The 25,372-nt window shown below is 41.8% G+C and overlaps 2 protein-coding genes across 2 annotated transcripts in view; one reads left to right on the top strand and one right to left on the bottom strand.

Annotated features, from left to right (window-relative positions):
* LOC126257794 (RNA helicase aquarius) overlaps positions 1–25,372 on the top strand; it is a 368,203-nt gene that overhangs the window by 13,683 nt on the left and 329,148 nt on the right. Inside the window, exons 3-4 of the mRNA XM_049955590.1 lie at positions 20,802–20,958; positions 24,702–24,908. Of these exons, the coding sequence (XP_049811547.1) occupies positions 20,802–20,958; positions 24,702–24,908 (364 nt within the window). The remainder of the gene's footprint in view (positions 1–20,801; positions 20,959–24,701; positions 24,909–25,372) is intronic.
* The window catches only part of LOC126257820 (probable G-protein coupled receptor Mth-like 5), a 128,256-nt gene that overhangs the window by 13,390 nt on the left and 89,494 nt on the right, over positions 1–25,372 (bottom strand). The gene's annotated exons all lie outside the window — the stretch shown is intronic.

The following is a 25,372-nucleotide window of genomic DNA, read 5'->3' as shown; positions in this document are numbered from 1 at the left end:
AAATATTTCCAGTATTCTTTTCTTTTCAGGAAAGATAGTAATTAAAAAATTGGCTAGTATCAGAGATAATTGGATGAAATGTCACAGAAAATTAAACGAACAGAATAGGAGTGATTCTGGAGCAAACAAGAGGCAGAAATACATGTTTTGTGGCCAACCGCAATTTATATTAAAAATAGCAGCTACGCGAGAAAGATCTTCAAATATGCCTGATAATAGTGACAACGTAAACCCTGCTGACACACAGAGTGAAAAGAATTGTCACCAATGTAAGCATAAAGCACAGTAAAACAGGAGAGCTACAAATGAATTGTGCAGGAAAATGATTACCATCATTGATGCACTTATTGGGCAGTGTAGAAGTATGTCTTTCTTTAAAGTGATTCCACCAACTGTGGACAATTTCAATGATGAAAATATCATAGGTTTCTAATACGAAGTCATGAAACTAATACGAAGTCATGAGCTTGAGAACAACAAAATAGAAACATGCATCAACAGTGTCCCAACATTTCCTGGAATCATGCATCACATGAACACCAATCTTATGCCAGTACATCGTTGTGCCAATCACCACGGCCTAATCAACACAACTATTCACTGTACACTCCTGCCGAATGTTCCCATAGTTTCAGCTGCACCTGATGGAGATACATAGTTGGAATTGTATATGAGTCTTCCTTCTACATTGTTTAAATTTTCAGAGCTTTTCAAATTTTGCAAAAAACTAACAGCAATATTTCATCTTAATATAAATAAGATAATTTTATTCACTGACTTTCAACTTGGTTTGAAAACAGGTCTTTTTAAATTGTGGTGTTCATTTTTGCACAGAAAATAAATATTTCCTAATAAGTAAATATTAATTTATTGCTTACTCACCTCTGTGTCGCTGCAAGCATTTCAGGAGCAGAAATGTAGTTTCACACGCTGGTGTCTTCATGTTGCAAATGAGTTCATGAGATTGACAATAATTTGTCAAACATTTTTTCTGACATCCTGAAAAAATTAACATGATTTGTCATTCTCTTGTAATTTTTCATGGCATAATCTGTATCACTTCAGGCAGGGGGGTTACCTTCATAGTCTCAGATGCTATTGAGTTTAGCATATGTTAAAATTCAGGAATAAGTAAGAAACACGTGTCTCTCTCTTTTTTTAAATTCCTGCCCCGAGATACAGTCCTCCAAAGATGACACTGCGAACACCATTTTGAAGATGCAAATTTCGGGAAAAATTTTAAAATGCTGTATCTCTGGAACCGTTTTAGATATTTTGTTGGTTTTTTTATTATTTGAAGATAATTGCTTTATGATTACAAAGAAATCCTCCATTTGGACCTATCTGTCAAAGTTCTTTTACTACAGCATTCTGAACATTTTTTTTATAATTTATGGAGTGTTTTTTTTTTTCTTTCAATCCATAAAATTTTGATATTTTTCCTGTTGATTAGTACCATATAGTTCTACATTCCCTGAAAAGGAGAGCTTCCACTTTTAAGTTGGACAGGTTTTGTTTTAAAGAAACCATTTTTTTTTACTTTCAAGGGTAATGTATGTCTCCACTGAAGTTGTTTCTTACTAATTTCTCTGTTACAATGTTTATTTCTATTGTCTTTGTTGCAGTTATTTCTTATCAGTTTCTTTGTTGCAGTTATTTATTTTCACTTGCATTTTTGCAGATATTTCTTACACTTTGTTTTAGTTTCTTTGTTGTGGTTGTTCATTGCAGGGTTTGTATTGTAGTTGTTCAGTGCTAATTTGTTTACTGAAGAGGCTTCTAAGAAATCTGAGACCATGCAGTGAATTCTGTGTTTTCGAGAGGAATGCAGTGTGTTTTGTGTCTTCTAACTGGGGCCACAGGAGAGTGAAGTTTGCTGACTTTTTGAATATCCATAAAAGAGTGATGTATAAGACAAACAAAAAAAGAAACAGACTTTCTTCAGGTTGGGAATAAGTGTTCTGATTTGAAGTCTGTTTCAAAATGAAGATGTTTCAAGTGGTGACTTTTTGTGTTCTAAATGTTTTGACAGAAGAACAACAATGATAGTATCTGAACAAGATGAACCCTCCCATGGTGCAGATGATGCAGATTTTGCATCAGTAGAGGAAGAATTAAATACCCTGAATCAGTCAACTACTGTGGTAGGTGATAGTCCTGTTAAGAAACCGTGGTCAGTGAAGTCGAGTCATAAGCTCTATGCATCAAGAAAGCACAGAGAAATTACTAAAGCTATGGATGAATACATTACAGCAAAACTGACCACACTCTTCAAAGTAGAAGTTCCATCTTCAGAAGAAAATGAACCAAAGCACTCTTGCACCTCTTGCTAGGAATTTTGCACAAATATCAATTCAGCTGTTGAATATTGTGCATCCTACAGTGAAAAGGTGCAAGTTTTAACTATTTTCAAAGAAAACAATTTTAAACCAAATCCCTTCAGTATCAAAGTACATGGTAGACAAATCAAGAAATGTGAGGTCTGTAAAAGGAGTCTTTGGAAGACCAGATCCGTATTATGGTCATCCTGTAAAAGCAACTCCAGTTCAAATAGTGCAGTCATTTTATCTGGAAGATAAATGGGACTGTTCTCGCCAGAATGCCAACAAAAAGACACTATAACTGTAACAGTTTAAGCTCAAAAAGTTGTGAAAGTGAAGAGATACGACTCACAGTATTAAAGAAACTTTTGCAATTTATAAGAGCGACTGTACAACTTCACATATTGGAAGATCAAAATTTTATCCACTACGACCTAAGTGGGTAGTTCCACACCCACCTATAGATGTCTGTTTATGTGTGTACTGCACAAATTTTGAACTTTGTGTGGTAACTTTGAAGAACTTACTGGAGCATGTAACATATGACACCTTAGTAGTCTGTGTCATAAAGCAAGAGATTTGTTTGTTTCAAGAATATGGTGACTGCCCTGGAAAGGGAGGACTGTCTTTACAAACACTTGGCCTGGAAGACGTAGCAGATAACTCTGCAGAAATTACATGTGCGATATGGGAGGAAAATAAACTAATTAAGGAAAGTGTTGCCTTTGACAGTTTCATTGGTGAACTTGGTAAATGGTCAGTGAAAGCAGTAACACACCAGCATCTGAAGAAATTGCAACAACACATTGCAGAAGTGAAAGGGTGTGTACAGACTGAAGAACCATGTGTAGTGCTTCACTGTGATTTTGCTGAGAATTGGTCTGTAATTCTCCCACAAGAAGCACAAGGCTATCATTGAAGTAATTACCAAGTTTCAATTTTTACAGGAGTGACACATTTTCAAAACAAGACCACAAGTGTAGCAGTTATAAGTGATGACACAGGACATGACTCAGCACATGCTTTGTTAACAATGCACAAAATTCTTCAACTGCAAACAGGGGCAGAGAAGATCATTATTATTTCTGATGGTGCTCCTAGCCATTTTAAAAATCGTTACCAGCTGTTTGAAATGAGTAAGTTGCTTGTGCCAACTGACTGGATATACAGTGCTACTGGTCACGGGAAGGGACCTTGTGGTGGTGTAGGAGACCTCCTGAAGCACCATGCTACAAAACATAATCTTTCCAGACCAAATACAGCTGTGATTCAGAATGCTGAGGATTTTACGGGAGTCGTGAAATCTTACACATCCACAGCCCTCATTCTTTTGTCCAAAGAGGAAATCGAAGAATTCCATGAACAGAAAAAAAGAAGGATGGTCCAAACAAACTACTCCTGTGAAAGGAAATCAGAAGACACAAAGTGATGGGCGAACTCATTGCACGCACTTTAAAGAGCAAGAAAGAAGAAATTTTGTTCGTTTGGCCAACACCTCAAAACCAGCAGGATAATATTCAGATTCACAACCTGAGAAGGGGCATGTTTGTGGCATGTGTGTATGACTGTGACTGGTGAATTGCAGAGATTATAGACAAAAGTTATGAGTTAAACGAAATTGTAGTGAACTTCATGCTACCACATGGACCAGCGGCTGGATGTAGATTTCAAGCTAAAGGACAGCAACAATGCCATCAGTGCTCACTTCCTGATCACAATGTTTTAAAGATTGTAAGCGCTCCAGTTCCTGTTGGTTCAACAGGAAGGCATTACTTTATATCAACGGAAGATACTGAAGCAGTGGAACAGATTTTTAATTCATTGACTGGCTGATTTCAGTACAAAACAGAGTGCACAGAAGTTGTATAAATTGAAACCTTTAAGTCTTTGGACCTTTCACATACATTTAGGAACCGTTTAAAATGCTTGAGAAATGAGTCGCTTACTCATCTTTCAAAACTAAAATCATGGGTTTTGATTTTTATGAGCCTGTTATGTGATAATGTGCTAATAAAACAGGTTTTACTTATGGCAAAAATTTCCATTGTTCATAAAACCTGTGCAACCTAAAAGTGCAAGCTCTCCTTTTCAGGGAATGTAGAACTATATGGTACTAATCTACAGAAAAAAAAAAAATCAAAATTTTATGGATTGGCATTTTTGAAAAAAAAAAAATCCATAAATTCTAATAAAAAGTTCAGAATGCTATAGCAAAAGAACTTTTACAGATCAGTCCAAATGGAGGATTTCTTTGTAATCATAAAGCAATTATCTTTCAGGTTAAAAAATAAATAAATAAATAAAATAAATTAAAAAAACCCAACAAGATATCTAGAACTGTTCCAAAGATACAGCATTTTAAATTTTTTTCCGAAATTCGCATCGTCAAAATGATATGCGCAGTGTCATCTTTGGAGGACTGTACCTTGAAAGAGAAATGTTTTTGGAGAAAACAAAAAAATATGTTTTCCTTACTTAGTCCTATATATTAACATATGCTAAATTAAATAACGTCGGAGACTATGAAGGTAAGATTTTTTCCTAGCCAGCCTGAATTGATATGGACTATGCCTCATATAAATTTAAATTAGTCTTGTAATGCAGCGTGCACCCAATACTTCCTATGTCTATGCTGTTTGTTTTTATAAAAATAATAGAGTACAACAAGAGCGCTAACATCCATATTATCCATCCTACCAATCCCTTGCACAGAGCTCGACTACAGTATTTCCTGTGCACATGCTGTCTTCTTTTCAAGGTCACCCATGAGTCCAATATGACATGTGGTAGTGAGTGACCTCTTCCCAGTCTCCCTGTCTCTCCCTCAACATTGGGCACCTGCTTAGATGTGCTCTCAACAGTGCCAACTGGAATATTTTCACCTCCATTGTCATTCTTAGCTGCCCGCGGCATGGAGTTATTGACACATCTGTCCACAGTGCGACAGCAGCCATTCTGTCGGTAGCCGACTTAATGATCCCCTATTCTTCAGGATCTCCGCCATCGGAAGACAGTACCTTGGTCGACCACAGAAATCTCTGAGGCAATTAGAGATCACAGGCAGGCTCTTCAACACCATAAGCAGCATCCATCGATGGAGCACATCATTGCCTTTAAGTGACTGTGTGCATGGATCCGCCACCTAATAAAACGAGAGAAGCAAGAATGCTGGGAATAGTAATTTTGTCATTGCACCCCATAACCCTCCTTCCCAGGTTTGGGTGAAGATAAGATGCCTCTACAGATACCACTACCTCATATTTCATTGATCAGTGCTGTCCCCACTGATCCAGATTCTGTCGCTGCCTTCACTGATCCAGACACTGTCACTGAATATTTTGCTCTGCATTATGCTCGAGTCTCTGCCCCTGAGAACTATCAACCTGCTTTTCGTGTCCTCAAACAGTGGTTGGAGTGAATGCACTTATCCTTCACTAAACGCAACTGGGAGCCATATAATGCTTTATTCAGTAAGTGGAAAGTCTTCAGTATCCTAGCCCATTGCCCTGATACAGCGCCAGTGCCAGAGCGCATCCATAACCGAATGCTCAAACACATGTTTGCGGATTCTCTTTGTCATCGCCTCTTGAACACTATCTAGACTGAGGGTGAGTTTCCATCTCAATGCACCCTGCGGGTTGGGGGACTAGAATAGGCCTAAGGTATTCCTACCTGTTGTAAGAGGTGACTAAAAATAGTCTCCTCCTTTTTGGCCGTGTAAGTTAATGGTCCCCTTTTATGATTTGACCACCACATTTTCAAAATTTTTCAGAAGTGTGGGCCATTTGAGAAAGGATGCCTTATGTGGTGCATCCATCATGCACTTTGACCTCCTGACCTATTATTGTCATGACTCTGCAACTCCACCTGTAATCCAGCTATTTGTGTGAGGACACCTTACTGGGTGCATCCTCTACATTTGTTGTCTGCTGTTCTCTTCTGCACCCACACCTGGTATCCACAACAGTAACCAGCCTATCATGGAGGGGTTATCATGTACCCTCTTGGTTGTAGCAGCCTGACAACACAGGGATTGGACTGCTGATGCCTGAGCTGCAAACTCCCCACATATGCTAAGAAATAGGTGCCCCTCTTCTTGGGTCATCAGGATTTCCAGCAATGGCCATCACACCAGGTGGTGTTTACTGTGGCTGGGTGGCACCCGTGAGGAGAGTCCCTGATTGGAATTGGTGGCTTCAGAGCAGGTGACTCGTAGTGAAGGGGACCAAGTCCTCTTTTGCTGGAGGCCGAATGGCCCCAGCAGTCCCTAAGAAGGGAAGGCTAGACTTCATTGCCAAGTAGTATGACCCAAAATCGTTCCCCTCCCTAGGTACACCATGGGAGGAACATAGGGCTGCAGAACAAAAGAGAGCCATATTCGCCTCAGCACTTAGTTTCCAGCAGAACAGATGGTGAATACTTTCTGGCTACAAAGCCTCTCTTTCTGCTGAAAAGCTGGAGGATAAGTTTGGGGAAGTGGTGGTGCTGCCCAAAATAAGAAATGGACCAGTCCTGATTCAGACAGCATCCCCAGCCCAGTCACAGGCACTGTTCGCCTTTGATAAGCTAGGTGACATTCCCATTTCGGTCACTTCCCATAAAAGCCTAAACATGGTCCAGAGCATTTTTTTTTTTTTTTTTCATTGAGATATACTCTTGCAGTCCAATGATGAGCTACACTTCAGTTTAGAATGATGGGGTATTCACTTCGTCTGGCAGGCCTATAGCGAACCTAAAAATAATAGGGTTACTACCAGTGCCTTCATCTTGACCTTTGTGGGTGATTCATTACTGGAAAAAGTCAAGGTGATCGTATACCAATGTGATGTAAAACCATACATCCCACCCCCAATGCGGTGCTTTAATTGCTGGAAATTTGGGCACGTCTTCCCAGTGCAATTCTAGTGACACATGTAAAGATTTCAGACAACCATTGCATCTGAATACTTCATCTGCTCTGCTCCACCTCCCACCTGTGTCATCTGTGGAGAGCAGTACTCCCACTGCTCGCTAGAATGCATAGTTCTTCAGAAGGAGAGGAAAATTGTGGGATACAAGACCCTGAACAGGCTGACTTACCACGAGGATAAAATTAAATATGACCGGTTGAATCCCTTTTGATTGACATCCTCCTATGCTGTAACTACGACAACGTGACCCTTGCTGATGACTGAGGGCTCCTTGTCTCTGCCTCCTTCAGCCCGATTATATCCCCTCCATTCATGGTTGGGAACACTTCTTCTACTGCTGCTCCCAAAGCATCTACTTTAGGAGCAACGCCCCTCTCCCGAAATGCTAAGATCATCTGTCCCCTCTGCCGAGCTGGAGAAACTACAGCCTCCTTTGGCTCCTCTCGCATGGAAAGGGTCCCTTGGGACTCTGCCTTCCAATGTCTCCCCATGTCCAAAAGTTGACACCAGACAGTGGCTGAAGGAGCCACAAGCTGCTGGTTGAAGGGCTTCACACTCTTCATGCGTACCAGAAGCTTCTTCAGAGAAGCCCTCCCAGCAAGCCCCTATAGAGAAGCAAGAGGACAAACAGACAAAGAAGAAATGTGGTAAGAAACAAGAAACTCCACTGGCCCCCCCATACCACCACTTCCTACCAGTTCTGTGTCTGACGATAAGGTGGAGATTCTCACATCCCTCAAGGACCTAGATCTTGCCAAACCATCAGCAGTGATGATGATAGCTACAAGCATTAAACTGGTGGCCGCAGGTGACCTCGAGACTAAACTGCTTCTTTGGTCTCTTCATACCTTCGCAGACTACAGAAAGCATCACCTTCCAGTAGAATTGCGGCGGTTTTTTCTCCCACCTGGCTGAGCTATGACAACTCTTTAAGCATTACACCTGCTTTCTGTGTTGCACTTCAGCTGTCAGGGGCTGAGCATTCGGTTGCTGAGTATGGGCTTTGCAACCCCAGGGTACCTGAGCTAGGGATTGGTAAGTGCTGCCAGTCTCCTGTTACCGTAAACCCTGGGCATGCTTCAACGACCACTGTATGGCACGGTAGTGGAACATTGTATGTTGCAGGGAATGGAGATCTTGGTTTGACCGACCAGATAGCTAGGATGGTAAAAACCTCTATAAAAAAAACCCTCAATCTCAAGGTGTGCTGCGCACTGATGAGATGCATGGCTGTTGACGTGGTACAGTCATTAGCTGGCAACCTCTGGGGAACCTGCCATATCTCAGTTGTGTAAGGCTTACTCAAACATGTGGGGCTCTGTCTGAGTGGACCCTTATTTCCCTAGCTGCTTGTGTGACCAAGATGGAACCTTCGTAATCATTTTCTTCTCCTCACAGTGGTAAGGGTGTACCACCGGGGAGTATCCACACCCAATTCTCCGAAAAAATGAGGGAGGCTAGCCCTCCTGGTAACCTGTATCAATTGAATTATAGTAACAGGGTTTAAGGAGTCATAAATTAAAATGTATTTTTGGTCATTAAGAGGAAGGAGGGGACGTTTGAAAAAGTGTCCCCCTTCTTTATCCATAAAGGCTTGGAGGGCCTTGATGGAAGCCTGAAGTATATTAAGCGGCTGCAGAGTGGTTCCCTACTGGTCGAGACTAATGGGACAAAGCAGGTGGAACTACTTATGAAGACCGAAAAATTGGATGAATATGCTGTAATTGTTGAACTGCATAACCTCCTTAACTCTAGCATGGGTGTGGTCACATGCCATGACATTATGGATATCAACATAGCCGAACTTAAACAGGAATGGACATTACAGGGGGTAGTGGATGTAGAGCAGTGGATGCATAAGAATAATGGAGAAATTGAGAAGACCACCACATTTATTGTGACCTTTAATTCTCCAACTTTGCCTGACCAATCACGGCAGGTTTCCTCCGACTTAGGGTTCGTCCTTCTGTATCTAACCCAATGTGGTGCTACAAATGCCACCATTTTCGTCACTCAGTGCTGAGTTGCGGGAGTGAAGCAAACTGTGGGAAATGTGGAAAGGCAGCCGATGAAACTGGGATTGACTGTCCATCTCCAGCAGTCTGTGTTAACTGATTTGGATTGCTCTGGAGGCGAGACTGCCCTGTTTTTGTGGAGGAATGAAAAACTCAGGAACTAGAAGTCACCAAGCAGGCCCCCTATGCTGAAGCCATGCTTCCATGGCACAGACACATGTTCCTAAGGTCGATGTCTCGACGCAGACGTTGTCCAGTGTATGATATCCACCACCACACCAGTACTTGCATGTGAACGTGCCAAGGCAAAACAAGTAAGGATAAAGCAATCCTAGCAGCCACCTCAGAAAAGACCAGCAACAGTTCCGTAGTGAGTGTCAAGAAGGCACACGACAAGCAGGGTGCCTCTCAGCTCCCACTTTCCGCCTCATTGTCGAAGAGAGAGGGTGCAGGGAAAGGTTCATGACGTTCGGGTCAAAAGCTGTCCCAAGTGCCATCACATGTCATTCTTTCACGTCTGACCGATGAGGAGGACATCATGGAGTTAGATGCCTTGGATCCAGGCAGCTCCTCCACTCCCCTTCACTCTACAAGTGCTTAACCTCTACAGTGCAAAGATAGGGATAAATTAAAACTACATTGATGAAATGGCTTCCGTCCTACAGTCGAACTTGCAGGGGTTTGGGATACATGTGGATGAACTCTGTCTCTTATCTCAGGGTAGATCACTGTGTCTGTGTCACCAGGAGACTCATCTCCATCAATCGTACACCCCTGAGCTACTAGGCTATGTATTCCGCAAAACGGACGACCTGAGTGGAGAGAGAGCTGAAGGAGGCGTAGGTATTTTCGTCAGTACCGACTACCACTCCTTGCCTCCCTCACTTACAACTACTTTACAAGCAGTTGCTGTATCACTGCACGTGTATCATCCATTGACAATATGTTTCCTTTACTTGCGCCCACATGATGCACTTGATGAGGAGGCCCTGATTGACCTTATTACACAGCTCCCCCGTCCCTTTGTGCTCTGTGGTGATTTTTGTGCACACAATGTGCTTTGGGGCTCTGCAACTACCTGCCCCAGGGGTAGAGCAATAGAGAGGCTTCTCATGTCATCATGTGCATACTTGTTAAATGGGACAGAGTAATCACTTCTGCCCAGCCAATTGGATCGTTCTCTGCCAATGCTCTCTCACTTTGCTCTCCAGCTCTTGCTCATACTGCTCAATGGGAAGTGGTCAATGACTTGCATGGAAGTGATCACTTCCCGATCTGGATTCACCTGCCAGACCGGGTGGAACACAAAAGGAAACAGCTGCGATGGGTGCTCGGTAGAGTCAACTGGACACTTTATAGCCAATTGACCCAGTTCGAATATTGTGTGAATGTCGAGGCATGGGTGGATCATATTACCAAAATGATCCACCACACCACTGCAGTATCCATTTCAAAGCCCACGGCACAACAGAAGAGGCAATTTGTCCTTTGGTAGAGTGCCAAATGTCACTCTGCAATGAGGACCAGACGTGTCAGCCAACTGCAGAGAATCTTGCAGCCTTTCAGGTGGCAAGGGCAACGTGTTGCCGAATTATTCGAGAGAGCAAGAAGTGGTCATGGCAGTAGTTCCTGAACACCATTAATCGTTTCACCAAAAGTTCCATTCTGTGGGAGACCATCATGGGAATTTCTGGGAGAGGAGGCAGGTGCCCCATGGCTGCTGCAATGGGGAATGGCACACTCCAAATCAATCTGCGAACATTGCCCTGACTATGGTGGCGTATTTTGCCACAGTTACTGCAACAGCCAGTCATGATCCATGTTTTCAGCACCTTAGAGCAGTTGCTGAAAGGTGTAGTTTGGACTTCTGGTCCATCTCTGATGAAGATTACAATTGCCCAATTTCCATGTGGCTTATTACACATCGCCTGGTCTTGACAGGATCCATTACAGTATTCTGCGGCACGTCACAAAGCGAAACAAAAACATCCTCCTCACACTTTTTAATGCCATTTGGGCATCAGGTCACTTTCCTGACTTGTGGTGTGAGGCAGTTTTAATTCCTCTTTTAAAATCTGGGAAAGACTATACATGCCCAAGTAGTTATTGTAGTGTTGCCCTCGCTAGCTGCATGGGGGAGTCTTTGGAGCAGATGGTCAACCGCTGCCTTGTCTGGATCTTAGAATCCAGGCAACTCCTTAGTCGCTTTCAGTGTGGGTTCAGGAGGTGTCGCTCCACCTTTGATAACCATGCCCTCCTTGAGGCAGCTACACAACAGGTTTTCCTAAGCTGGCATCCTTCTAGGTACATTTTTTGACATCGAGAAGGCCTATGATACTACCTGGAATCATCTTACACTCCTGGAATCATCTTACACTGGAGCCTCTTCGCGAATGGGGGTTTTCATGGTTGTCTTCCCATTTTTATTCAGTCCTTCCTCTCGCCACGATATTTTCAAAACCGAGTCATTGACATCCTGCCTGATCATATTGAGCAGGAGAACAGTGTCCCTCAAGGTAGTGTTTTAAGTGTGACAGTCTTTGCCATAGCTATTAATAGCATTACGTCTGTAGTGAAAATTCTTGTCCAATATTCCTTGTTTGTGGATGACTTCTCTGTGTTTTGCTCTTCTTCAAGCCTCGCAATGACAAAACATCAGTTGTAACTAACTCTTTGAAGTTTGGATGAATGGGTGCAGAAGAGTGGTTTTAAGTTTTCCACTGAGAAGTCTGTGTGTCTTCTTTTTAACCGTTCTCGTTCCATTTTAAACTTTCCTGTGTTGACACTTTTAAAGACACAGTGAGGTTTTTGGGCCTCATATTTTACTCTAAGCTTACATGGTTAACACATCTTAAGGACCTGAAAAAAATGGCCATTTAAGGCTTTAAGTATTTTAAAATGTCTTAGTCACAGTATATGGGGAGCAGACAAGTCCTGTCTGCTCCACTTTTACAGGGCATTTGTGTGATCTTGACTCGATTATGGGTGCATGGTGTATGGGTCTGTGAGACCTTCTTATGTAAAGATGTTGTATGCGGTGCACCATGAAGGGATTCGGTTGGGGCATTCAGAACAAACCCCATACCAAGCCTCTGTGCAGAGGCTGGTGACCCCTCACTTCATGTCAGGTGACAGCTACTTATGGTGCGCCAGGTGTATAAAACAATGTCCGTACCATACACACCTGCCTACCTTACCATTGCTCAGCCTGCACTGGAAAGGCTCTTTTGGAACCGGCAATAGGCAACAAGGTCCTGGGATTCGTGCGTGGGATTGCCTTATAGAGATGGATGTGGCCGAACTTCATGTTTTACATCATGGTGGGAGCAGATTTCCACCTTGGCTTCTCCGGAGGCTTGACTTATTTTAGACCTGATGCATTTTGAGAAAGATCGTACATCAGATTTTAGATTTCAGTTTCTGTTTTTTAAAGTTTTAGATATGCATCATGGTTTCACAGTAGTGTACACTAATGGCTCGAAACAAGGGATTCCCTTGGCTGCTCTGTTGTGTTCCTTGACCATGCCATCAGGATTCGCCTTCCTGATGAATATGCCGTTTCCTCAGTGGTGCTCCACGCAATTCTGAAGGCACTGGAGCAGATGTCTTGTATTTGGGGCAAATGGTTTCTCATTTGCTCCGATTCCCTTAGTTCCTTACAATCGTTACAGAACCTGTAACCAGCTGAGTTGGTCCGGCTGATAGAAGACCAACAGTACTTGCTCCAGCGGCAGGGTAAGCATGTGTCATTCTGCTGGGTGCCAGGTCATGTAGGGAAAATGAACAGACTGATCGCGCTGTCAAAGAGGCCTGCAGAGGACAAGATGTGGCACACTGTCCTAGTCCCTTGCAGGCTGTCGTTTCTGCACTAATTGCATGCAGTTGTGGGATGAAGAATGGCTGGCAGTGATGGCCAATAAGCTGCATTTGGTGAAGTCAACAACCCAGCCATGGCATTCTTCTTGCCAGTTGCTCAGGCAAGATGAAATGACTCTCATGCATCTTATTATTGGGCACTGCACTCTCACACATAGCTTTTTACTACGGCGAGAGGACCCACTTTTTGTGATGATTGTGGCGTGCACATCTCTATGCGCCATATTTTAACGGAGTGTATTTTATATCATGATGCAAGGGCAGAAGCAACTACTGGTGGGGATCTGCCTTCTATTTTAGGTGATGATGAGGAAATTGTGATGAAGGTTTTAAAGTTTTGTGATGTTTCTGGACTATGGCCTAAACTTTTAGGCTAGAGGTTTTAGTGTGTTGCAGAGTGGCTGGCTTCTCCTTTTTTTATTCTTGTTGTCAGCCAGCCACGTCCATCTGCTATATTGTTTTAGCTCCTTATACCACTTTCTTCCTGTGTCATTAATGTTTTACTACTGGCGCAATACTTTGTTCCATGCTTCTGTGCAGGTACATACACAGTTTTTCAACTTTTGTTACCTGTGTTTTACTTGCTGTTTTGTCTTCCTGTTGTGTATATTTTACTGACACTCATCTCAATCTGTTTTTGGACAGGCGCTAAAAACCTTGCTGTTGTGCGCCCATACAAACATGTCCACGTCCATGTCCATGTTGCCCTTCAGAAAACCTGGTTTCCAGCAATGTGCACCCTCACTCTTTGTAGATATTGGGGATATTACAAAAATCTTAATGACTGTAACAGGATGTCAGGTGGAGTGTTTACACATGTCCTTACCTCTGTCTATAGTGAAGCTGTGCCCCTTCAAACAACTTTAGAGCCTGAAGCTGTCAGGGTGAGGACAACACAGCAAATTAGCATTTGCAATGACTACATGCCTCCAAATAATGAAGTACCACAAAATGTATTGGCTGCACTAATTTCTCATCTCCCTGCACCTTTCTTACTTTTGGGTGATATCAGTGCCTGTAACTCAGTGGGATGGAACCATGATTACTGGCTGTGATAAAGATTTTGAGAATCTACTTACTCAACTCTAGCTTTGTTTCTTAAATACAGATGTCCCCACTCATTTCATTGTGGTACATAGCACATGCTCAGCCACTGATCTCTCAGGTTGCAGTTGTGGCCTTCTACCACATGTCCACTGGAGAGTTCATGATGACTTGTGTGGTATTGACCCATTCCATTCTTCCTGTCCCTCCCCCAATGTCCCTCACCTGGACATTTGCCCAAATGGGCTCTTACCAAGGTTGACTCGGACGCTTTCACACTGCTATGACTGTTGAATCTCCATTGCATGGCAGCGTTGATGTGGGATACAGAATGTTACTACAACCATTGCTTCTGCAGCTGAATTGGCAAACACTTGTTCCTCAGATTGTACCCAGTGGAAGACAGTGCCTTGATGGTCTCCGGAAATCACTGCGGCCATTAGAGGTCGTAGGCAGTCCCTACAGCATCATAAGCTGCACCCATCACTGGAACACCTCATTGCCTTCAAATAACTCTGGGCCCAGGTCTGTCAACTAATCAAAAGATGGAAGAATGAGTGTTGGGAACGGTATGTCTCCACATGGAGAAGGAATCTCTCCTTCCCAGGTTTGGACTAAGACAGGTGCCTTTATGGATATCAGACCCCTGCAGGTATACCTGGGATTTCCATGAATGGAGCTATCTGTAATGACCCAGGCGCAATACCAGAGCATTTTGCTGAGTATTATGCTCGAACCTCTGCATCTGAGAGTTACCACCACGCCTTCCATACACTCAAACAGCAAATGGAACGACAACACCTTTCTTTTACTACAAGCTACCCAGAGCCATATAATACTCCATTAAGTGAGTGGGAACTTCTCTCAGTGCTCCTGCACACTGTCCTGACACAACCCTTAGGCCAGACCGCATCTGTCCCCAAATGATTAAACATCTGTCAGCAGATACAAGCGTCATATCCTTTCCGTCTTCGACCACATCTGGAGTGATGGCGAATTCCCATTGCAGTGCCAAGAAAGTATCATTGATCCAGTGCTAAAATCTGGTAAGACCCCACTAAATATTGTTGAGTCTTGGGGCCTTCAGGCTCTGTCTCAGGATGGTTTTTGCCAAGGTCACTTCACCACTGACAACTTGGTATACGTGTAGTCTGCCATCCGAATGGCCTTTTCCTGCCATCATCACGTCATTGCCATCTTTTTTGACTTGACAGAAGGCTATGACACCACTTGGCGACACCACGTCCTCGTTACATTACACGAGTGGGGCTGCGGGGCCCACTCCCAATCCTTATGCAGAATTTTTTGTCGCTCTGCACCTTCAGACTTCAAGCTGGTGTTTCACACAGTTCCTCCCATATGCAAGGGAATGAGGTCACACAGGGCTCAGGGCTCTTTACTGAGTGTCTCACTCTTTCTTGTGGCCATTAATGCTCTCGCAGTAGCTGTGCGGCCCTCAGTATGAGCCTTCTTATTTGCTGACGACGGTTGCCTTTCCTTTTGCTCATCTAATATTGGTGTGGGTGAACATCAACTGCAAAGAGCCACATGAAATGCTCAGTGATCAGTCCTCATCCACGGCTTTCAGTTTTCAGCCTCCAAGACTTGCGTCATGCACTTCTGTCACTGTTGTATGGTTCATCCACACCCACAACTTTATCTTGATGAGCATCTTCTTCCTTAATGTAGTGCACTCATCACTTTTTAGCACTGGTTTTTGATGTTTGCTTAACCTGGCTTCCCCATCTTGGTCAGCTTAAGCAAAAGTACTGATAGCACCTTAACATTCTTTGAAGCCTGAGACACACTGACTGGGGTACAGATTTCCCTCCACTTTTGCAGCTGTACAAAGCCCTTGTACAGTCCTGTCTTGACCATGGGAGCCTGGTGTATGGTTCAGCATCACCCTCAGCATTGCGGATGCTGGATGCTATACACCACTGTGGAGTTTGACTTGCAGCAGGAGCTTTCTGAACAAGCCCTGTGAACAACCTACTGTGGAAGCTAGGGTTCCTCCATAGCAGATCATGTGACAACAACTGCTTACCAATTATACTGCGCACATTCGGATTTAGTCTAAACGCCCAAATTACTGTCTCCTTTTCTCTAACATGGCAATCCACCTCCTGCAATTGGTGCCCAGATTGGAGAATACAGTTGCAGTCCATGTCTGGTCCCTTCTCACTGAACTCAAGTCTTTCCCTCTACCACCTCTCCTACAGGTCCATTCATGTACACCTCCATGGTGTATACCTTGACCACAGCTTGAGTTGGACCTATTACAAGTCCCAAACGACTCAGTTCATGCTTTGGCTCTCTGCCGCGTTTTTCTGTCTATTCTTGATGCTTCCCAGGGTTCAGAGTTAGTTTACATGGATATCTCTATGGTTGATGGTAATGTTGGGTTCACTTGTGCTCGCAAGACACACTAAATAATGCTCGTCACCAGATGGCTCCAGTGTTTTCACTGCAGATCTGGTAGCCATCTCTTGCACTCTTGAGCATATCTGTCGTGTGCTGGGGAGTGCTTCCTCATTTGTAGCGACTCCTTGAGCGCCTTACAAGCTCTCGATCAGTGCCATCCTCACCATTCTTTGGTAACGGATATCCAAGAGTCAGTTTATGTCCTCGAACGAGGGCGGTCAGTGGTCTTCATGTGCATCGCAGGACACATCAGAATCATGGGAAATGAACTTGCAGATAGATTAGCCAAAGAGGCTACTCGTAAACCGAGTCTGGAGATTGGCACATCGGAATCTGATCTTCAGTTGATATTATGCTGCAAGGTTTTAGGGCTCTGGAATATAGAATGGCGCTCCCTGGCTTTTCTGAATAAGTTATATTTGGTAAAGGAGAGGACAAATATGTGGAGGTCCTCCATGCAAGCCTCTCACAAGATTCCATTGTCCTTTGCTGACTCTGCATTGGCTATCCTTGGCTGACTCACGGTCAGCTCCTACATCATGAGGACCCACCCCAGTATGTCTGTGGTTCTCACTTGACTGTGGTCCACATCTTGTTAGACTTTCCAAATTTAGCTGCCCTGCAGTGGACTTTTAATGTCTCTGCCACACTCCCTTTGCTTTTAGGTGACAATGCCTGAACAGCTAACATAGTTTTAAGTTTTATCCGTGAACGGGGTTTTTATCATTGTATTTAAGTGTGGACGGCTTGGCCTCATCTTTCAGGCCCTCATCCTACTTGCATTTTAACTCTTCCTCACTCCCCCTGGTGCTGTCTGTTAGATGCGGTGTTCAACCTTTCATCATTTGTGTTTCTCTTGCCTTTGTTTTTAGGCTGGGGATTTTAGTGTGTTGCAGAGTGGCTGGCTCATCCTTTTGTATTCTTGCAATTAGCTGGCCAGAGCTACCTGCTATATTGTTTTAACACCTTTTACCAATTTTTCCGTTTCATTAATGTTTATAATTTTAGCTTGATACTTTTGTTTTCTATTTCAGTGTGCTCACACACATAGTTTAAACCATTTTGTTCCTTCCCCAGATTTTAAGCAATAGGACATCCTTTGGGATGTAGTTTTAATGTGAGAGCCGTGTGACTAAAGAAAAAGGGACTGATAACAGTGCAGTTTAGTTGCTTTAATCTCCAAACCAACCAACCAACCATCCTATTCTCAGTAGTGGCGTCATTGTCCTTGTTTCTGTTAAAATTGCTGCTGTTTGTTATATCATCAGCCACCTCCTTTATAACGGAATTCCATAGGTTGATGCAGGAGCCAAGCCTCTCGTCTTTTCATGTTGTGTTTTATGTCCATTTTCTAGGCAACACTCAGCTATGTCCGACTTGTTGAACTCCATTTGTTGTGTTTAACCACTGGTTCAACAGCTTCCATGAAAATATGAAGTTCACAGTTGAGCACCAAGTAGATGACAGCATAAACTTTCTAGATCTGATCATTAGAATAATGAATAATAGAGACCTTTAAAATAACACTGACTGGTAACAGTCCACTATTGATCACTGTGCTTACACGTTATTGACTGGCATTTGGCATGTTGGCAGCCTAGAACTTTGTCTGACAGCTTTGTGGTGAATGTGGAAAATAGATTTGACCTGTTGCTTCAGTTAGAAGCTGGTGAGCCTCAAGCAGTTGCAGATGTGGACAGGGCACAACAAACTTTCAGCAGCAAATTGAAAAGTAAGGATGTAGGGAAATAAGTAAAGAGAAAGAAAGTGTTGTTGTTAGGTAGTTCCCATGGAAGAGGTGTTGGCCAACTTTTGAAGGATGAACTAGGATCAGAATACCAGGTCACCAATTTTTGTTAAACCTAGTGCTGGACTTGAGCAGGTGACAGAAGATTTAGGATCATTTTGCAAAGATTTCACTAAGGAGACACTGTGATTATAGTGGTTGGGGCAGGTAATAGTATTGACAGAGATCCTGGGTACAGTAGGGGGTGGGGCAGGTAATAGTATTGACAGAGATCCTGGGTACAGTATAGAGTGTGACCTGGCAAAGATTGCATCAGCATCAAAGCATACTAGTGTTGAGTTTGTATCTGTTCTTGGGCACCATGACCGACCTTAATTTGAACTCTTCTGTCAAGATAGTTAATTTGGAGTTGGAACAGCTGCTTATGTCGGGTGCAGGGTCACACATTGGTGTGGTTCCTGTTGATTCTCTTAATAGGTGGGATTATACTAGGCATGGCCTTCACATCAACAGGAAAGGGAAGGGTAAACTGGCTGGGAAAATAGCAGGAAAGTTAAAGGGGGGAGGCAATGTCATGAGTGATAAAATACCAGTGGTTATAGGGTTCAGAAAAGACCCTTTTTTAGGGTAGGGAGGACAGAAGGAAACCAAATTTTAAGAGAGGTTAGGACTGAGACAAACCTTCAGTTTGAGAAAGAAACCAAAAAACATAATTTTAGTTTATTACATCAGCATAAACAGCTATTGGTAAGGAATTTTCAACAGTCAGCAGATATTTCAACTCTACCCTTTTTAACTCAGTCAATGTGAAATGTCAGCTATCTTTATTGCATCTAAATATTCGAGGACTGAGAAATAAAATTAATGAATTAATTATCTGCATAAATGAATTAGAGTCCTCAAACCCAGCTGACATAATCTACCTCTCTGAATATCATGTGACCACTGGTATAGAACTTTTAAGTGTTACAGGATTTAGGTTAGCATCTCGCTTTTGTAGAGCAGAAATGGAGAAAGGAGGAGTTGCCACATTCATCATGAAATGTCATAAATTTAAGAACATAGACATTCATAAATTTTGCCTAGAACAGCATATGGAAGCATGTGCAACAGAAGCAGAATTTCACAAAAAAATCCTTCATAATATTAATTGTATATTGAGCACCTGCAGGTAACTTTAATCTGTTCATAAAGCGCCTTGAAGCTGTACTGGCCCATTTAACACCTAAAAACAAAGAAATAGTGGTTGCTGGTGATTTCAATGTAGATTTCGTTAAAGACTCTCCCAATAAGAACTTATTTGAGTTAGTAACACTATCATTCAACTTAATTACCGCTGTAAAGTTCCCCACTAGGGTAGCCAATTTCTCACAAACAGCCATTGATAATATCTTTTCTATAAAAGTCCAGTGAACAAAATTATATTACAAAACCAATAGTCAATGGCCTCTGAGACCGTGACATGCAGTTCCTTCTGTTAAATGTTAATACTGAGCAGGATATAAAATCTGTTAAATCTGAGCTCAAGAGGGTAATCTATAAGCCAAAAATTGATTATTTTAGGACACTCCTCAGAGACATTCACTGGAGTGATGTTTACAGTGCTCATGGCATGAATGAAAAATATAACACTTTTGCTAATAAAGTGCTTACCTGATTTGAACACTGTTTTCCCTAAAAACTAACGAAGGTTAGAGCAAAGTCTACAAAGAAACCATGGATTACTCAAGGAATTAGGGGTATCTTGTAAAACAAAAACTGTATCTGTCAATCCAAAACAGTTCTGATGTTGATGCTATAGCACGTTACAAGAAATACTGCAAAATATTAAAGACTGTAATATGAACATCAAAGCAAATAATGTTACAAGGAAAAGATAGTCATATCAGATAACAAAATAAAGACAATATGGGAAATAGTGAAGGAGGAGACTGGTAGAACCAGACATGAAGAGGGACAAGTAGCATTAAAAGAAAAATGATACATTGGTGACAGATGTGCGCTGTTTGTGACTTGAAAATTTAGGTGATAAATTAGTTGCCGGCTGGGGTGGCCGAGCGGTTCTAGGTGCTACAGTCTGGAACCGCGCGACCGCTACGGTCGCAGGTTCGAATCCTGCCTCGGTCATGGATGTGTGTGATGTCCTTAGGTTAGTTAGGTTTAAGTAGTTGTAAGTTCCAGGGGACTGATGACCTCAAGTCCCATAGTGCTCAGACCCATTTTTGATAAATTAGTTATCCAGTTGTTTCCCTTTTCCACAGCCTATCTGCTGCTTTTCTTTAAAATTTCTGTTAAAACTACCTTAAAGAAGCTCCAGTTCAAAGGTTTGAGATTTACTGTTTATTTTTGACAATTTTTTTTCTTATGTAATAGCCCAATTTTCACTTACAGATTGCAATGAAGTTATTTTGATTTTGTATTAAATTTTAACTTTTATATTAATTTTGATTTGTGGATTCTACAGTTTTGCAATACGGCGAATCATGATGCTAGAGTTCAGCCAGTACTTGGAAAACTATCTGTGGCCAAACTATAAAACGGGACATGCATCTCATGCACATATGATGTCAATTGTTGTCATGGTAAATGAAAAGTTCCGTGAAAGAGTACCTGCTTGGCAGGTGAGTTACAACTACACTTATTGATGTAAGTGATGTCTTAAAGGGATAGAATTTGCTGATCATTTTCTAAAATAAAAGCTACGTCAACTGCATGATGTATTACACCGCTAAAAGTATGTAGTAAGACTACATGTCTGAAACACAATATTTTCTTGGAAGTTATTTGCTTTAAAAGCAGTAGCTAGAGGCATGTATGGATAAGAGAAATGGTGCCTAAATCTGCACGTGGCTTTGGTAATTTGTTGCAAATTAATGTTGGACCTATTTCACTGTTAGTCATATCAATTTTAAACTATTTTTTTCTGCATCTAAGAGTGGCACAAATAATTGAAGTTCCTTGTTTGTGTTCAAGGGCTTTTGTTGGAAAGAAAGAAATTTTGTATCTGTTTATTTACAGTTTATGAATAGCTCACATAATTTGTGTCTCATAACATAAGACTGCAGAGGCCAATCATGAACACCGTGCGAGGTGGCGCAGTCATTAGCACACTGGACTCGCATTTGAGAGGACGATGGTTCAATCCCGTGTCCGGACATACTGATTTAGGTTTTCCGTGATTTCCCTGAATCGCTCCAGGCAAATGCCGGGATGGTTCCTTCGAAAGGGCACGGCCAATTTTCTTCCCTAATCCGATGAGACCGATGACCTAGCTGTTTGGTCTCCTCCCCCAAACAACCTCCGCCAATCATGAACATATTTTAGTACAACAAAGAATGCCATTTTTTCAATACATTCCATGAATTATAACATTGTCATAATTACTGAATTAAATTTTTTCAAAACTTCTGCAGAACATTAGTGTGCCATTGCAAAGTTAAAGGAAGGTGTGATACAAATATTCACATGTTGCATTTTGTCAAATGTTAGTCACATAGTTAGTCATGTACATATTGATTCACAATAATGTTAATCACATCAGTGTGCTACACTTCTCATGGTGACAAGTGTTGCATTGTGTACTATTAAATATTCTTAACAGAAATATTGAATGGAAAGTCAGGACATAGGACATTAGTTTTGAAGTTTCGTTCATTCTGAAATGTTCCAGGACTTCAGACTATTTTGCGTCTTCCGAATGTAGCTTGTTCTTTCATCAGGTGGGTGTGCATCGTGTCTTAAGTATTTCTTCACTTTGGTAGTGCCTGAGACAAAGGAGCAAGGAAATCTGACAACAAATACACATGTTAATGATATATACGAATTAGCTGATGCTTATGAATCCTCTCTCTCTCTCTCTCTCTCTCTCTCTCTCTCTCTCTCTCTCTTTCTCTCTGTCTCCCTCCCTTTTTTCTGCTAACCTTATGATAGATACAAACCTACTAGGTCTAGTGAGTGCAAGGATCTGTTTTTCATACTCTAATCTTTTTTATCCCCTGCTATTCTTCTCCTTCACGGCTCTTTCCACTGCCAAGTTATTCATCCTTTACTGCCGTAGCTGATGTCCCACTAACCTTCTTTTTCATACTCTACGTGTTCATTTTATTTATTTATATTCCATCTTAAGACTCACATTTCAGTTGCTTCCATTTTTTTCTTCCACATTTTTCTCTCCTCTTCACTTACCAAGACTGCTGTGTTTCAGACCTACAGTTTCAAAAATATTTTGCCGAATTCTAAACAGACGCGGAATGAGTACTGTTAAGTCGCTTTTAATACTGAAAATAAATTTCAGTTCTAAGGCTCCAGAGTTTACGCAAAGCATTAGTAATAAATGGCTAGTTTCCTATGTTCCAATCTTCCACAAGCTGTGATTATAAAATGACAAGACTATACCAACATATCTGTCCTTCTACACCACATTCAAACCAGTATGGTGGTACTCCATCCCAAATCAACTAAAGCTCTTGCAGCCAAACACAAACAATAGAAAAGACTCCTGCTGCACCATGACATTGCAAACATGTCAATAATACGTGTGGACTGCGTGTTTTCAGCTACCATTACAGCAGATGTGCAGTTCCTCTTCATGCAATCACGTTAGTTGATGACAAGTAAAACAATTTTACAAAAATCATGTAACAACATTGGCCTGTCTTTTAACTATAAAATAATTATAACTGCAGATATCCACAAATGTGCCTGCAGTTATCTGCATCTGTGTGTTCTTGTATATGCAAAGTCATTATTACTGTGGCTATGTGCTGATATGTATCCATGCAGATCTGTAGCAGTAGTAGGGTTTCTCACACTGCACTAGCATTAATAGCAGTCGTATGGCTGTTCTTTCTGAAGCAGTGCAAAACATGGTTTTTAGAAATGTCAAGTGATTCAATTATTTGTTTGAATGCGTGGTGTCTGTACTTTCGGACATGTCTGAAAGAACAGACACCATGCAGAATCCACAGCTGTGATACATTTTATATAAACTGAAGGTGGAAAGGGGGGGGGGGAGATTAGGGAAGGGATGGAATTACTGATGTCAGCTGCACTGGGACATTACGTGGAATCAGCGACGAGGAATAAAAACATGTACTGGACTGGGATTCGAACCTGAAATCACCTGCTTACTAGGCAGGTTCGTTAACCACTGCACCATCAGGGACACACTGTTATTGCAATTGTGTGGACTGTCTCAGCAAGCATCGCGGCCAACCCACATGCCCATCGAGTGCCACCTATCCACAGTCCCTGTCCATTTCCTCCATGCTCACTACTCAGAGACGCCAGCAGGAGATCAGACATACTAGTGCATCTGCACTGAAGAAGGTGGATCCATTGCCCATCTAGACAAGTCAGTTACATGAATGTGTGGTGTCTGTTCTTTCGGACCTGTCCTGCTTAGTAAGCAGGAGATGCTGGGTTCAAATCTCGGTCTGGTACACATTTTCATTCATCACTGCTGATTCCAAGTAATGTCCCAATGCAGTTACATCAGTATTCCCCCCCCCCCCTTCCATCTTAAATTTACATATAGTTTAATTCTTGTTCTTGTTCTTGTTCTTCTTCTTGTTCTTCTTCTTCTGCCACCAAAAAAATTTAAGTAATGTAACACATTTGTGAATTGGCTTTTGTGTGTCCTTACTCTGAAAGCATAACTGATTTGAAATGCAGAGATACATCTTAGAGCACAGTAGAAAGCACATCTGGAGGTTCCTTCCTTACACCTTGCTGTTGCAGATGGGCTTTACTCCACAACACAGACCTGATTTGAACACAACAAACAGACACATCAGTGCCTAGCCAGACAGTTCATAATTTTGTGAAAAAAGAAGGGGGGGGGGGGTGGCACGAGGGAGATTTGAAGATGGATCTCCCCTTTCACAGGTCCAATATCATGACCACAACCACGACGTCTTGGCTTTCTATTTTTCTTCTTTTTTCACTGTTTGGTACACCTTCTCCCTGTTTTCATGCTTTATCCATGTTCAGTTTTTGACAGGCTATACACTGGGCCATCTTATCACTGGTGGCGGAGCAGGGGAAGGAGGGGGGGTTGCAATGAGGAGCGTCCCTTGTGAGGTATAGATATGATAACATTACGCTACCTGCAAAAGTACTTTTTTTTATAGAATTGAGTTTGATAACTAATAATTTGTAAACAGCTATATCTAAAAAATCAGTTTACTTAATTTTAAGAATAATTAAGTGTTTAAATTTCTTTTTAGCACCCTGTATAAAATATATTTCCTGCTTTAACTTCTGTTACTCCAGTCATTTTGAACCTTGCATTGAATTTTGATTAAATTTACATTACTTTGTTTTATTTTTACGTTCTTGAAATAATGTGATATTTTGTTCACAGCCCTTCTGCAAGAGACCTGATCACTTCTCAGGATTTTTCCAGCAAGTGTTAGAGGCATGCATAATGGAAAATGTAGCAACGAGTCTTCGTGAACAGACAGCTCTTTTACTTTTCCTCAATCACTGTTTTAATAGTATGGAGGTAGCACTTATACGAGACCAGGTTAAGAGACTTGTTTCTCTGTCCATGTGGGTCTCCCTTATACAAGTAAGTTACTTTTGGCTAGTAGAACGTAGTTGACAGAAATTATACTCTGGAAACAATTTTGTCTGAACTTTGCATTTAATGTATAACAATCTACTGAAAGCCTTCAGGAAAAATCAAACAGTGGAAAATGCAGGATGGAATGCAACAATATTATGAGAAGGATGTACCTTTCTGCAACTCATCATCTCTGCTGTATGGTGAGTAGCTACTATCTTTTTCATAATATTGTTACATTCTACTGAAAGCCTATAGTTTATGCACATCCTAAGTTTTTCCCTCTATAAAAATGTGTTACATTGACTTCTGTCTCTGAAAAAAAGTGCATAAAGATTCTGGAATATAATAAAAGGCAGAATGGTATTCATAAAGTGCTCTTAACAGTTTTGCATATACTTTCCTCACAGACCTATGTAGTTGAGATAGTGCAGTGGTTAGCAAACTGGGTTCATATTGAGAGAAGTAGT

This window comes from Schistocerca nitens, chromosome 1 (genome assembly GCF_023898315.1).
Source record: "Schistocerca nitens isolate TAMUIC-IGC-003100 chromosome 1, iqSchNite1.1, whole genome shotgun sequence".
In the NCBI taxonomy this organism is placed as follows: domain Eukaryota; kingdom Metazoa; phylum Arthropoda; class Insecta; order Orthoptera; family Acrididae; genus Schistocerca; species Schistocerca nitens.
Note: the sequence above shows the minus strand (reverse complement) of the source record. Positions and strands in the feature narration are given on the sequence as shown.